General features: G+C 41.4%; 1 protein-coding gene across 2 annotated transcripts in view; it reads right to left on the reverse strand.

Moving 5' to 3' along the window:
- MARCHF6 (membrane associated ring-CH-type finger 6) overlaps window positions 1-16,679 on the reverse strand; it is a 375,114-nt gene that overhangs the window by 46,219 nt on the left and 312,216 nt on the right. For both annotated transcript variants that reach the window (XM_075826906.1, XM_075826903.1), the window contains exon 22: window positions 1,638-1,772. In XM_075826906.1, the coding sequence (XP_075683021.1) occupies window positions 1,638-1,772 (135 nt within the window). The remainder of the gene's footprint in view (window positions 1-1,637; window positions 1,773-16,679) is intronic.

A 16,679-nucleotide genomic window follows, 5' to 3' on the forward strand; every position in this document is an offset into this window, starting at 1 on the left:
CAACCATGAATTACGGAAACTGCGTTGGGCTTTTCAGTCCCCCTTTCCTCTCCTAGGATTCCACGCTGCATATTTCCACATTTTCTGATATTTATTACCCGTCTATTTGGATTTATTTCCCCCTTTAGAAGTAATTTTTAGCATGGGTCTGCTATTTTAAATGATTTTAAAGGCAAGGTGTCGCAATTTTTTTTTTAATATATAATATTGCTTTTAGTATGTCATTAAAATAAATTTTATTTATTTGTGTTTTTGTGCTGTACTTTTTATTTTTTTCTTTCTTTTACTTCTCTATGGGGGCTGCCATTTTTTTTTTTCATCTCTGTGTGTGTCGATTAACGACACATACAGAGATGGAATACGGCAGCTACAGTGCATAGGAGTCAATGAACAGGAGCCGTTCCATTGCTTCTGCTCTCTGGCTCTGTACTGCGCAGACTCAGGTCAGAGTCACACAGCAGAGCAGCTGTTTGCAGGGAGATAGCTGGCGCCATCATGAAGACCAGCTGCACTGCAGGTAAGGTGTGTGTCTCTGTCTGTCCCTCTTCTCTCACAGACCGCCGTTCTCGTGACCCCATACAGCCCCCCCCCGCGACGGCCACCCCCACCCGACGGGGCCCCCTATAGTCGTGCAGGACTCTGTATAAAGGACACATTATGTAACTGTCCTGGGAAAGCTGGGTGATAAACAATATGCCCGCTGTTAGTGTGGTACCCAGCTTTCCCAGACCCCTGAACGATATATCTCTCTAGTTGTGCTGAGACTGAGCGGTTCATTAGTCACATCCCCAAACAGTCTCAGCACAACTAGAGAGATTTACCGTTCAGGGATCTGGGAAAGCTTGGTGACCACCATTACCCCTCCTACTGGAGTGTGAGAGGTTCATTAGTCACATCCCCAAACACACTCCAGTAGGAGGGGTAATGTTGGTCACCCAGTTTTCCCAGAAGCAGATATAACCAGGAAAGGGCTGGATGGACGGGCTGAGGGTGCACATGGTTTGTGGTGATCCCCCCTCTGTCATGTGATCGGACCTAGGTTAGCGGTTCTGATGCAGACGGGGCTCATGTGACTAAATCTGTCCATAACAAGAGACAGTGCACTCAGGACATACCCTACCCTCATGCCGTAGTTGTGTGGTTCTGTCTGCAGTGATGGCGGTGGGTGGCTCTGACACCCGCCTCCCCCGTCGGGTCATCTCAGGACAGAAGGGGTGTCCGGATTGGAGACACAGCGCCGCTCCTGTCCTCAGGTTGTGTCTGGTATTGCAGTTCACCTCCATTGAAGTGAATAGGACAGAGCTGTAATACCACACACGACCCGAGGACAGGTGCTGCGCCATGTTTTCCTGGACGACCCCTTTAAGAATTTTCCTGTGCGCGTGTCAGAGTGGAGTGCGCACGGGCACCGCTGATACTTCATAGCCGCTTATCAGCTGTTTTGAAGAAGCGGCGCGCACACACACACACACACACACACACACACACACACACACACACACACACACACACACACACACACAGTAAAATATGAAGAGCAGTCATCAGTCTGCACAGGAACAGAAAAGCATAGATAAATGGATGGAATGAAAACTTAAAGGCTTCAGTACTTTCAAGAACATTTTTTTTCTCCTTACCTGCCATGGGTAAAAAAGTGGCGTCTGATCCAAAGGAACCCGTAGAGGTGCAACAATAACCAATTCAAATAGAAGACCAAGAAGGAGAGGGACAACACCAGCCAGCAGGAGTGCAACAATCAGGGTCTTTATAATCTAGGATAAACATGCATGTTAGTTAAGTGTTTAATACCACAGCCATGGATAAAAGGTAGTACTGGATTTTGTTAAATAGGTATAGCCCACCATCTTCATTTGGATGTGAGCATACCGCATTTATCTTCATTATTAGAGCAATAATAATTATTTTTTTCTTGTACAAAACCCTGAATTTACAAAAAGGTAAATGGAATATATCACCTTTTTTTTAATCCCTTCCTGCTCTGCGTTGTTATAGTACGTCGCAGCTTGTTGTTGGTCAAGTAAAAAAAATAGTAAAAAAAGTTACAAATCAAGTTCTAGAAAAATAAAAAAATGTTTCAATAAATACAAAAAAAAATCCACATTTTTCCCTGATCAAGTCCTTTAAGTAAAAAAAATAAAAATACTATACATAATTTTGTATCGCCATGTTCGTAGGAACCTGAACTATAAAAATATCATATTGTTAATCTCGCATAGAAAATGCAGTTAAAACAAAATAACAAAAAGTGATCAGCTCGTACAGCAAAAACACAAGCACTCACACAGCTCCATCAACAGAAAAATAAAAAAAGGTTATGACTCTCGTAACACTATGATCCAAAATGATGGCCCAAACTAATTTATTCATTTAAATCATCATTTAATAGAACCCACAGGTGTAGATGATGACGTTTTGGGGCCTTGTGTTGCATTTAGGGATAGTGAAGAAGCCAAAGATTAGACAATACTGGAGCATATTTTGTACCATACCACAATTTCCCATGGTACAGAAATCTGGCCGTAGGCATTGTACAGATTGCCATGAATAACGCTTACGTGCTATTCCAATGTGTAGGCGGGAAGGGAACACCACCTAAGTTTCAAGAGGTTTTTTTTTTTGTAGAGGTTTTTCCCTGCAGGCTCTCTCTCTAATTCTCAGTTAGTCTCCGCCCAGTAGCTCAGAGACAACGGCTATCATGTCTTCTACACTGAACACAGAGGAAAGAAGAATCCTGCTCTCCTATCTCTATCACATATATATAGTAACTGCAGCAGAATGGAGGACATTATACAGCAATAATAAGCAGTGTAACGGAGAATCCAGCACTGGGGTGACATAGAAATCTTTCCAGAAGCCTGTCTCTTTCTCACCCTGTTCCGACTTTCTCCCCTGCTACCCCTCATAGACTTGTATGAATAGGCAGTGAAGAGACAACCCCCCCCCCCCCCCACACACACACATTCTGCAGCCCCTCAATTCTGTTCTTTAACCGGGGATGGACTTTGCTGGACAACAGGGGATAGAAAGCAGGTTACAGGAAGAGAGACACCTGGCAGTAACTTCACACAGAATTTGCAAGAATACAACTACTACATTGAGACCTCATGCGCACGACTGTAGTTTTCAGCCGTAATTACGGATAAAATTGCGCGGACCCATTCATTTCTATGGGCCACAGACACCTTTCCGTATATTTACGGATGTGTGTCCGTGCCGTAGAAACGATCCGCAAATTATAGAACATGTCCTATTCAGGTCCGATATTACGCCACGAACTCCCCATAGTAGCTGAAGCCTCCCTTTTTTGTTGTTGTTGAGAATTGGTATATACAGATGCACTATGATCCGTATTTGCAGACAGTAAAAAAACATCACCGTCGTGTGCATGAGACCTAACAGTAAGGTTCCCTGCACACGGCCGTACCCGTAATCACGGGAGAATGCCCATGAGCAATAGACATGAATGTGTCCATACTTTGATCCGCTGTTACGGTCCGTAATTGCGGATCAAAATTACGGCCGTGTACATGGGGTCTAAGTAAATTCAACTTGATCTATATCATGTGAACGATTAGTTAGTGTCCATTTAAATCCTGTAAAACACCTAAAGGGATAAAAAAAAACAACTTTCTAAATGTGGCTTTGAATCCTTTGAGGGGTGCAATTTTTAAAATATGGTAATTTTTGTTTTAATATATAGCCTTTTAAAGTCACTTCATAACTAAATTGGTCCCTAAAAATAGGTTTTGGAAATTTTCTTATAAATGTGATAAATTGCTGCATAAGTTATAAGCCTTCTCACTTCCTAGAAAAATAAAAGGATGCTAAATAAATTCTGCCAACATAAGGAAGACATGTTAAATGTTACTTTGTAACTACATTTTGTGTGGTATTACCAGTTTTACAAGCTGATAAAATCAAATTTAGAAATATGCTAATTTTTCCCAAATAAAATGTATCGACCAAAATGTACCACTAACCTAAAAGTACAATGTATCACAAGAAAACAATTTAAGAATAGTTTGCATAAGTAAAAGCATTTCAAAAGTTATTGCGACAGAGATACACGTAAGATTTGAATAAAGGGTCTCTGTCAGGAAGGTCAAAACTGGCAGCAGTGGTAATGGGTTAATAATTAGCTCTCATCTATGTACATGTAGCAGCAAATGGCTATATGTTTATGGTCAGCTGTTATGCTTAGTTAGTATGCCATTGCAGAGGGTAATCTTTGGTGCAAATTCATGACAAATTTTCCCATTTTCCAGCGCAAATAAAAAGATGGTCTTTGTGCAAAGTTTCTTGCATAAACGGTTAAGTAAATGTGGGCCATTGACTTATGTTACGATTAAAGGTACGATTATATATCCTACCTGACATTGCTTAAAAGACATGTTGATTAATTGTAAAATATTATAAAAGAAGTAAAATAAATTACCAAAAGAAGTCACGTTTAATTACTATATAAAACAATAAATAATACTAAATAAGAGCAGATTTCGCTATTAACCCCTTAATGACCAGCCTATTTTAGACCTTAATGACCAAGCCATTTTTTACGTTTTTCCATCGTCGCATTCCAAGAGCTATAACTCTTTTATTTTTGCGTTGACATAGCTGTATAAGGTCTTGTTTTTTGCGGGACAAGTTGTACTTTTTAATAGCACCATTTTCGGGGACATATTTATTGATTAACTTTTATTAACTTTTTTTTGGGGGGGGGAATAGAAAAAAACGTGAAATTTCGCCACTCTTTTTCGCGTCTTAAATCAACGGCGTTTACCGTGTGATATAAATAACACCATAACTTTATTCAGCGGGTTGTTACGATTGCAACGATACCAAATTTGTATAGTTTTTGTATGTTTTACTACTTTTACACAGTAAAAACGCTTTTTTTTCTAAATTATTTGTTTTTGTGTCTCCATATTTGAAGAGTCGTAACGTTTTCATTTTTTCACCGATGCTGTTGTATGAGGGCTTTTTTTTGCGGGAAGACTTGTAGTTTTTATTGGTACCATTTTTGAGTAGATGCGACTTTTTGATCACTTTTTATAACATTTTTTTAAAGTCAGGATTCACAGAAAACAGCAATTTTTCCATAATTTTTAATTACATATTTTACAGCGTTCACCGTGCGGGTTAAATAATGTAATAGATTTATAGTCGGGGTCGTTACGGACGTGGCGATACCAAATATGTGTAACTTTTTTACTTTATTTTGGTTTTTTAATAGTAAAGCAGTTTGTAAGGGGAAAAGCTGGGTTTTTCATTTTTTTTTCATATTTTTTTTTCATTAACTTTATTAAACTTTTTTTTTACTTTTTTACTAGTCCCACTAGGGGACAATAATATGCGATTCTCCGATCGCTATTGTAATACACTGCAATACTTTTGTTTAAAACGGACAGGCATCTGCTAGGTCATGCCTCCGGCATGATCTAGCAGGCAGTCGCTCCAGGCAGACCTGGGGGCCTTTATTAGGCCACCGGCTGCCATTAGAGACACAGACACTCGGCGATCGTATCGCCGGGTGTCGGTGGGAGAGAGAGGGAGGGCTCCCTCTCTCCAAAACCACTCAGATGCGGTGCACGCTATTGCGCACCGCATCTGAAGGGTTAAACGGGTGAGATCGATACTAATATCGATCTCACCCGGCAGAGCAGGGACGCTCCCAGCCCTCAGCTGCCTCTAGCAAGCAGTCACCAAGGGGTTAATAAAAAAACAATTACAAAGTTGTTAAAAATCCTCATATTTGTTTTATTTAAAAAAAGTGTGCAAAGGTTTACAGCCTTTAAAGTACAAAACAATACATTACTACTAGAGAAAGTAAACCACCATATACTTTTTTGTCAAACATATGCCATTCTTGTAGAACCAATCCCATAAAGTAGCACCAAGATTTGACACTCCCTGCTCTGTTTACTTTATCCTGATGCAGTGCCGTAAAAAGGCATATGCATCAGAATAAAGCCCGTTAGTGGCCGCCGTTAAAAGGCGTATTGGCGGTCACTAACGGGTTAAGGCATGTCCACATCTAGCATAAACACTGCAGGTTTTCCAGAATGGATTTCATTTCGAAAAATCTGGAGAGTAATACAGTAGCAGCAGAGTGGATGACATTTGTTAAAATCTCATCCATTCTGCTGTAACTGTATTACGCTGCAGATTTAAATCCATAAGGCCGGTGCGGTTTTTCAGGCGGAGTATGCGGTGCACTTTTATGCAGCGTATCCGCCCTGTGTGAACCTTAAAAGTCCTCCTTAAAGTCTGTTTTGGCCAAATAGCACACATTAAGCCAAATGTTAACTGTTGAAAATCATTAGCATAAGGTTTGCAGTCCCCATGTAAGAGAGGAACAGTCGCTTGACTTTTCTTAGATGTTGCTGGACTTGAGCAAGTACGCTGCATTTTGGAGAAGACGTACTCTTTTTCAAGGTTAAACATTAGCTCCATTTCTGGCTATTTATGTACGCGAGACACCATATTGAATACATGGTGTCTTATATGAATCATCCTACTAGTTGCTTATAGAATCTTATTATGGATCATCATTTATCATAACTGTTGTGGTATTTAGTAGAAAAAAAATTGCAAGTTGTTTCTAATTGGTAGTTTGAGTTCTAGGAATCCAATAGTAAATACTACAGCTTGTAGCACTTTTCTCCCTAAGGAGATCACATTTGTAATAATTGAATAAAGAATGTGACCTAGACCCGGAAGCAGCTCTGAAAATCTGGCCGATAGAGGCACTAGTTCTCGGCAAAGTAGAAGGACATAGCCCTGGAAAAATTGGCTTTTCGCTTTCTTGGAGGGGAGAATCTCTGGGACTGGAATGCTACAGATATAGCTTTCTTTATACCCCTGGAAAGAGTGTTTTTTGTAGTTTCTTTAAACTTTTTTTTTTTTTCTTTATTTGCTCTTTAAACTGTAAATATAAATTTTGATTTCTTCTTCAAGGTCTTGAAATGTTTAAGTATCTTTTAACTGCTCATCCAGAGTATGGAATTATACGTCCTTTTAATTTTGATAGCAGTTGGAAGAAAAATAGAAGAACAATTTCCCGAGACAAGTGAAGCTGTAAAATGACGGGAGGAAGGAAACGTGCAATTTGAAGAGGATACAAAGCGGTCTTGCAAGTAATCTTCGAAGATCTTTCTACAGGGTTTCAAAGGGAGCTCTTGAAAGGCCTAACATTTAGGTCCCAGGATGGAAGATGACATAAGTAACTAATTTATTATGGTCTAAGAAATCCTAATCAAAGACGTTATTTAAAGTAGTAACTTTTTAGGGTACTGGGTTTTAACCATTTTTAAGGCCAGTTTAACCCCTTCCCGCAAAATCACGTACAGTTACGTGATGGGAACTGGTGTTTTAACGCATTGCCACGTAACTGTACGTGAAGAAGATGGAGCTAGCTCAGGAGCTGAGGCAGCGCCATCACTGCCGGGTGTCAGCTGTATGTTACCCTGATGTAACAGCCAGGACCGGAGCTAGCCTCCGAGCCGGCCGATTAACCCCTCACATGCTGCGTTCAATCGAGATCGCAGCATGTGAGGAGTTTTTAGCCACCGGCACCCCAGCAACGTGATCGCTGGGTTGCCGATGGCTGCAAAGGCGATCGGAGGCCTAAAAATTACCTCCCGGTCTGCCAGCAACGGAAGCCTCCTATGCCGCGCTCGGCAGGCAGGGCCTAAAAGGCTTCTGGTACCATCGGCAAGATGGTGCCGGCTCAGCTTCTGGCTCAGAAGCTGAGCCGGTGTCATCAGCAGTGGACACCCCGCTGTATCGGCAGGAACCGGAGCTAGCTCGGATTCCTGCCATTAACCCCTTCGATGCAGCGATCTAATGCAGCGATCCAATGCGATCGCTGCATCTTAGCGGTTTGTAGAAAATCTGCAGCCTGCCATGCGATGGCAAGGCTGGCGACTGCTACTATGGCAACAGGAGGCCTAACAATGGCCCAAATAGATAGAAAATACTCTTCTTCCTTGACCTCAGTCCTGAAAACATTTAAATTTTTAACAGTTTTTTTCTTTGATGTTTTTCTATGACCATCGCACTTCTTATCGCTCTTAAAAATTTGTATAATTGGTCCAATGATGAAAAATATTTCCTATTATCTTCTTAAGACACAGGTGAAGATGCGACCCCTTCTTAAAGGTCTGAAAAGGTTGTGGAAACACTCGGGTTCGGATTCAAATTTATCATCTAGAATAATCTTCTGCTTTTTTGGAGCAGGTGTTGATTCACTTGTGCATCTATGATGATGTAACAGTTTGTTTTTTTTCGATTTTAAAGATGCTACAGATGTAGAGTGGGTCTGTATAACGCAGCAAGACAATGTGCAAAAATATTTTGTTAACAAAAAAACCTACGTATGCTAGTTTCAGAACCATGAGTTTAACTGAAAATGGTAAAGATCTGTTAGAACTGGTGGGTTCTAATAGCGAGATGAAGCAGTCATCCAGTGTAGGGAGAGCTACCGTAAAGTGTAAAAAGGAAAGAAAGGAAATGTTCACGTATTTGTTCACTAGCAGGGTACCAAAGCCAAAGATAGATAAAGGTTATTACTAGTGAGCTGGATTATAGAGTAATTTGTGTTCCTCAATGTATATTGTCATCTATTGTAAATCTTTAGTGTAAGGGACATTATGACACTCGCTTATAGTCCAGCTAACGGGTTAATGTGTTTTACATTGAAAAAATCCTAAATTTATTTTTATGGCAGTATTCACAGAAAACAGCATTATTTTTTACGGTATTCGCCGTGCGGGTTAAATAACGAAATAACTTAATAGTTTGGGTCGTTACGGACGCGGCGATACCAAATATACGTAACTTTTTTTTTTTTAATCGTAAAGCAGTTTGTAAGGATGAAAAAGTGGGTTTTTCCATTTTTTTTTCCACTTTTTTATTTATTAACTTTATTAAACTTTTCTTTTTTACCAGTCCCACTAGGGGACTTCACTATGTGATCGTCCAATCACTATTATAATACACTGCAATACTTCTGTATTGCAGTGTATTACTGCCTGTCCATGTAAAACGGACAGGCATCTGCTAGGCCATGCCTCTGGCATTAACTGGGGCAGACCTGTGTGCCTTTGTTAGGCCCCCGGCTGCCATAGAAAACACTGACAACCTGCGATCACACGCAGGTTGCCGGTAGGGTGAGAGAGGGAGCTCCCTCCCTTCCTCCAAAACCACTCAGATGCGGCGCTCATTATTGAGCCCCGCATCTGACGGGTTAAACGAGCGAGACCTCTGGTACCTGGGAGCAGGGAGCTCCCTGCTCTGTTTATTTATTCTGATGGAAGTATTGCGCCTGGATGGGGTCTCTTTTTCACAGTGGATCCCACCTGGTTCACATTGTTTTTATCTACCTGCATTCACTTCCCGGCGAGGTCGGCACCTGACTAAACAACTGGCTCTGCAATATCCATGCACAACCCCTAAAGGTGAGCCTCCTTTTACTATACCTAACAGAGAAAGCCATTGCTAATCTGATGTACTTACTCTATGTAGTGCCTTTTTGTTCTCGCTGTTCTCAACCAGCCTTTATATATGTACTCAGATGGAAAGGAATGTTTGTTATTTTAGTACATAGTAACATTCATAGATTGTTATCTAATTATATAAATTGACATGTAGACATTCCTAGATGTTTATCTAATGATATAAAGTGCTGTTCACTGAGAGGGTATTCAAATATAAACATAGTATACATGCATCATGAATGAGGCGTGTAAGAGAAGAATGAATAAAATGTATGCAGGTATAAGTTTCTCATGAGTGTTTGATGGGGAACTATGTTTTATTATTCGTGCATTACATGCGTTGTAATGGATATCCTTTAAAATTGGGTCAAAGGCCCCATGCACACGAACGTAAAAACGCCCGTAATTACGGCAACGTTTTTACGGGCCCATGGACTTCTATTGGCCACGGGTAACTCCCCGTATGCTTACGGGAAGGTGCCCGTGGCGTTGAAATATATGTCCTGTTTCAGGCCGTAATTATGGCATGGGCAGGCCCATATAAGTCTATGGGGCTCCCGTAATTACAGGTAACTACGTGTGTGCACCCGTAATTACGGGAGCGTTGCTAGGTGACGTCAGTAAATAGTCACTGTCGAGGGTGCTGAAAGAGTTAAACGATCGGCAGTAACTCTTTCAGCACACTGGACAGTGACTACCGATCACAATATAGATCAACCTGTAAAAAAAGAAAGACGTTCATACTTACCGAGAACTCCCTGCTTCTTCCTCCAGTCCGGCCTCCCGGGATGACGTTTCAGCCCATGTGACCGCTGCAGCCAATCACAGGCCAATCACAGGCTGCAGCGGTCACATGGACTGTCGCGTCATCCAGGGAGGTCGGGCTGGATGTCGAAAGAGGGACGCGTCACCAAGACAACGGCCGGGTAAGTATGAATTTATTTTACTTTGCTGTCCCCTCTCTCTATCCTGCACTGATAGAGAGAAGGGCTGCCGATTACTGCAGTGCAATTTTGCAGCGAAAACGTGCCCGTAAATACGGGTGGAATACTGGTGACACCGGGTCCGTAAATACTGGTGCAATACGGGTCGAATACGTGTGACCAAGGACCCGTATTTACGGGAGGACAAAAATACGTTCGTGTGCATGAGGCCAAAGTAAAAGGAAATCCATGTGGTATTTTATTGAGCTCACTTTCATATTCTGTATGGTGTACACATTTGTTGATTTTGAAGTTTTTTTTCCTAATGGAGTTATTTTACAGCAGTGCATAATAGACTTCTGCCTAATTATGTGGGGAATGTCACTATTTTTCTGCTTGTTTTAAAAAGACCACCCTGGCTATCCAGAGGCATATGTGATATCATAATACAATAGATAGCATAACTTTGCTGTACTGATAATTTGGACTAGAACCACTTAAATTTAGATAATCTTTCATTTAATTTTGAATTATTCAGACTTTTATGATTTTTCTACAGTCTGGAGCTCTAGAGCATATTTTTTTGGGGGGTTAATGGACACGAAACGGTTTCCCAAGAGTGTTTGATGTGAAGTGAATGGGCACTTGTCTGTTATAGGTTTGTCTTTATTGTTATATCTTAAGACATTTAGTTGGTTCCAGTGCTATGTTGAAAAGCTGATAAGAATTGAGGAGAAATGGGGGGTTGCGGAAGGCCAGTTCAAATTGGGTGGCGACAAGTGAGAGAGAGGTGGTAGGAAGAGGAAAGTGGGACCGGGAGTCTCCTTTTGCTCTTTTCCTAACAAAGACCTCACATGCCACACACATCCTAATGTATAAAAATAAACCCTTCCTTCCTTATTGAATAGACTGAAGATATGTTCCTAGTGAGCGCACATAGAGTGTACTTGATGCACTCATTTTATGCATTTCGGTAATATCAGTTTTGATTGGATTTTGTTTTAAAAAAACTAAATGTTTTGGAAATGGTGAAGTTCAAACAAGCCGAGGACTTACTAACATTTGTAAAAAGAACTACCAAATGTTATGGGTTACTAAGCATAAGGTTTTTTAGATATTCCAAATACGTGTGAGAAAACCAACTTTTGGTCAATAGGTTTGTAGTGAATCTAGGACTACAAATTATGAGGTAGTTTTTGCATAAGTGAAGTCTATTGGAAACATGCAAATTTATACTTTTTATATTTGTTTATACACATCTTTGGTTGGATCAATGTTTTTAGTGTATATTATAATTCTTTGGGGTGTGTTCACACTGAGTAAAGGAATTTTGATCTGCCTGCACTCTTTGCCGCGTTTCTTGCTGCGTTTTTCGGCCACGGCTATTGAGCGCCTCGGGCAAAAACGCTGCGAAAACCGCTTTCTCTGCCTCACATTCATGTCAATGGGAGGTCATATGGAAACCGCTGAAGAAAAAGCATGTCGCTTTTTTCCCCACGAGCATTTGAAATCAATGGGAGGCAATTTTGGCTGTTTCCGCGTCAAAAACATCACCAAAAAACTCAGTGTGAACTAGGCCTTTAAGTGTTTGTTGTTGAAAAGGTGGTGAAAATTAAACATAAAAGGCACAGTACTGAGACCATACAGAGTTGCAATAAATCTGTTATGAACGGAGTCCATTGCTTTCTGGATTCTCTTGAGTAAGTGCAGGTTGCATTTATTCAGGGAACCCAAAGAAGCAAGAACCTGAGAGAGGTGTTTGCAAAGGTGCCAAGTTGATGCACAAACCTCAGCAAGGAGAACCCTCACCAGAGCCCCAAAAAGGTGTTCTGGGGCCTGAATTTGCAACAATGAATATATCTTCACCGCCTCCAACCATCAACACAGATAAAGGAGAGGAGAAATACTGAGACAGATCTTTGAAATCGTAAAGGGCGGGGACAGATTACTCCTTAGGGTCTGTTCTTCGGCTAACCAGGGAAAGTGGGCTTCCTTGCTCAGCAATCACTTGGGCTGTTCAGTGCAGACCACAATCCCCTTCTCAGACAGCATTCCTCTTCCTCCCTCCTTTCCTATGACGCTCCGTGGTGCTAGAAATGCTCCCCATTCTGCTCTCTCTGCCCCAATAATGCAGTATTCACACATATGCCCATAAGAAAATTCCCCATGTGATGAAGTAAGAGTTGGCTCCAGCAGGCTGCATGGTCTTGTTTACAACCTGGGAGGAGCAGAAGATTTCCTTTGCTTCTCTTGCCTCCTGCACTCGGGGTGGGGGGGCATAAACAGTGGACAGAGGGTTTATATAATCCAGAGTCCTACTCTTCTCTCTTTGTTCCTGCTCCCACCACCAACGAAGGACCTCCTGCTCCCTCCGACACACAGCTCTCCGCCACCAACACGATAGCCTAAGTTTCCCCCACCTCTCTCTTCCCTGGGCAACAAGCTTTTTAACCACTACTTCCCCTGTACAACAACCTCCCCTAGCTTGCACGTCAACCCCCACCTATCCCAAACCTGCACACAATATACAGCAGAAGCTGTATTAACCCTACACTCAGCAGATAAGAAAGTTAACCCTTTCACTACCATCTGCAGTAAAACAAATTAACCCCTTCACTGCCGTACAGCTGCAACTACAACCTACCCTTTGCCCTTTCTCTTTCCCTACAGCCACTTATTGTATTAACTCATTAGTACCAGGGACAGTTAGAGCCAGGTGGGGGTGGGACATAGAAGCAAGCGTGAGTATATAGCTCTATTCAAGTGCTGCCATATCCTAGACATATGACATACCTTTTTATGGTTGGAAAGCCTCTTTAAATTGTATTTTACACCCAAATCCTACATAAATATATATTAACTCACTGTGCTTCGCATCTCCCAGATAGGGCAGCACAGGCCAGCTGACAGATTCATTATTTAGATGCAGGTCATGTGCTGGTTGTCAGACACCCAAGTGAAAAATGTGTATAAACACGTAACACATACAGTTTAAAAAAAAAAAAAAAGGATACAAAAGGATTAAATAGCATCTGATGGCTATGTAAAAACTGGCCCACTTTTTTTGGTTTTTTTAATGAAACATATTATGGGATTTTAAACAACTTCAAAAATGTTTTCATTTTTGAGATACAGCTTCTATGTATCCTGAATACATAGAAGCTGTATCATGCTGTCACAGCCGAATCCGTCACGTCAGCGGGACTGACTGATTTCGTAACGGTGGGTCATGCGTGTCTCTGACACGCAGGATCCACTTGTTATTGATAACATCTAAGTTCTGACTGATTCGGCTTTAAAGAGGCTCTGTCACCACATTATAAGTGCCCTATCATAAGGAGATCGGCGCTGTAATGTAGGTGACAGTTTAAGAAACGAATTAGCATAAAGGTAAAAATCGCTCATAAAGTGGTAAAAATAGTTTTTCTAAATAAAAAGCACTGCTGTCACCTACATTATAGCGCCCATCTCCTTATGTAGGAGATAGGGCACAATATAATGTGGTGACAGAGCCTCTTTAAACGCAAGATACATTCTTTATGTATTCAGAGTACATAGAAGTGGTATCTCAAAAAGTAAAACATTATATTAATCCCTAATGACCGGGCCTGAAATGACCTGAATGACCAGCTGCATCTTTTCACTTTTGCCTTTCTGTCTTTCAGCAACCATAACTTTGTTATTTTTTACTTGATGTGACTGTATGAGACCTTGTTTTATGTGGGAGAATTTTTTTTTATGTGGAAGTTTTATAATTTATTTTTGGAGCATGAATTAGGAAAAAGCGATTTTCAGCATTTTTGGTGTTTATTTTTTATCCCGTTCAGGTTTCATGATAAATAACCTGAATGAATAGGTCCTGTTATTACAGTCGTGAAGATACCGAATATGTGTACATTTGTTTTTTTATTTAACGTATGGGAAATAAAATGTATTTTATGCTAAATAATGTTTTTTTTCTTTTTTTTAATTAAAATTTGTTTTAATCTCATGAAGGGATAACTTTATTTTTTACTTATAATGTATTAGCATTCTCCTGTAAGCTAATCCATTAGGGCATGACCACACGTGGCGGATTTCCTCCGCAACTGTCCGCATCAATGCCGCACAGAATCTGCGTTGCAGATTCTGCTGCGGATCTGCACAAAATGTGCAGTAAATTGATGCGGACTAGCTGCTGCGGACTGCGGGAAAAGTGCTTCCCTTCTCCCCATCAGTGCAGGATAGAGAGAAGGGACAGCACTTTCCCTAGTGAAAGTAAACGAATTTAATACTTACCGGCCGTTGTCTTGGTGACGCGTCCCTCTTTCGGCATCCAGCCCGACCTCCCTGGATGACGCGCCAGTCCATGTGACCGCTGCAGCCTGTGCTTGGCTGCAGCCGTCACTTAGACTGAAACGTCATCCTGGGAGGCCGGACTGGAGACAGAAGCAGGGAGTTCTCGGTAAGTATGAACTTATATTTTTTTACAGGTTGCTGTATATTGTGATCGGTAGTCACTGTCCCGGGTGCAGAAACAGTTACTGCCGATCGCTTAACTCTTTCAGCACCCTGGACAGTGACTATTTACAGACGTCTCCTAGCAACGCTCCCGTCATTACGGGAGCCCCATTGACTTCCTCAGTCTGGCTGTAGACCTAGAAATACATAGGTCCAGCCAGAATGAAGAAATGTCATGTTAAAAAAGCAAGACGCATCCGCAGCACACATAACATGTGCATGACAGCTGCGGACTTCATTGCGGAACTTAGAATCTCCATTGAAGTCAATGGAGAAATTCCGCCATGAGTCCGCCACTGCTCCGCAACAGACAGAGCATGCTGCGGACACCAAATTCCGCTCCGCAGCCTATGCTCCGCAGCGGAATGTTACGCATCGTCTAAACGAACACTTCTAAATAGAAGTGGAAGTCAATGCAGAAACGGCTCCGCTGCGGATTAACGCTGCGGAGTGTCCGCAGCGGAATTTAAGTGAAATTCCGCCACGTGTGAACCCAGCCTTATACTGTGTCACTATGACACAGACTGCTGTTAGGGCAACACATAGTGGGCCCTGGGGTCCTTTCTAGGTACCCAGGGCTGACTGCAGAGCGTTCCCCAGTCTCCGGTCGTATCACCGGGTTTCTGGTGAAACGATCGAAGAGGGTCATCGTGCCGTGGTCATGCAATGTGGCGATCAAAGGGTTAAACAGTTGAGGTTGGAGTTTATTCTGATCCCAGCTGTATTCAGCGGGCTGCTCTAAGTTCAGGAGCTGTAAGTTACAGCTCCTGCTTAGAGGATGAGCGCTCAGCAACGCTAAGAGACAGCAAGCAGTCACCAAGGGGTTAATAAAAAACCAATTACAAAGTTGTTAAAAATCCTCATATTTGTTTTATTTAAAAAAAGTGTGCAAAGGTTTACAGCCTTTAAAGTACAAAACAATACATTACTACTAGAGAAAGTAAACCACCATATACTTTTTTGTCAAACATATGCCATTCTTGTAGAACCAATCCCATAAAGTAGCACCAATCCGATAAAGTCCAGTGAAGCACCCTCTCTTTGCCCAATTGTGGTATACAGTGCAACTTTAAAACTTGGTGCAATTCATTAACATGCCAACCACACGTCACAAGATATGGTGGCCAAGGTAAGCTGTTGTCCCCCATGCAAGTCAATAATAAACTTCCACCATACAAAAAATTAAAGTGGATCTCATAGGCAGCATAAGATGGAGGGAAGGGGGCACTGAAGTCGCAGATCTATATTTTTATGTTAAAAAGCGATGTTAATGCTGCCAGGATTCATAAAGAAAGCCTGTGAGTCCTGCTTTCTCCATGCAAATACAGTGATTGACAGCTCTGTCTGTATAAATGTATTCATATGTAGAGCTGTCAATCACTATGTGTTGATTGGGGGAAGCAGGACTCTCAGGCTTTCTATATAAATCCATGGAGCATTTAAACACCTTTTTACAAGAAAATAATGAAATCAAATCTAAGAAGTTTTTTACAGGATGCCTCTGTATGGTATACCACAGTCGACACTATTCAATATACAGAATATTGTGCACAATTTTGGTCGCTGGTGTATATGAAAGTCATGAACTGCAAACGGTACAGCGGAGGGTAAACATAATAAATAAGGGAATAGCTGGATTGCAGTGCTACAAGACTATAAAACTTGTGGTTATTCAGTTTGGAAAAAGAAAGCTTAGGGGCGATCTAATTACTATGTCAAATGATCTTTTGATTCCTAG

Source organism: Rhinoderma darwinii, chromosome 5 (assembly GCF_050947455.1).
Source record: "Rhinoderma darwinii isolate aRhiDar2 chromosome 5, aRhiDar2.hap1, whole genome shotgun sequence".
NCBI classification, from domain to species: Eukaryota; Metazoa; Chordata; class Amphibia; order Anura; family Rhinodermatidae; genus Rhinoderma; species Rhinoderma darwinii.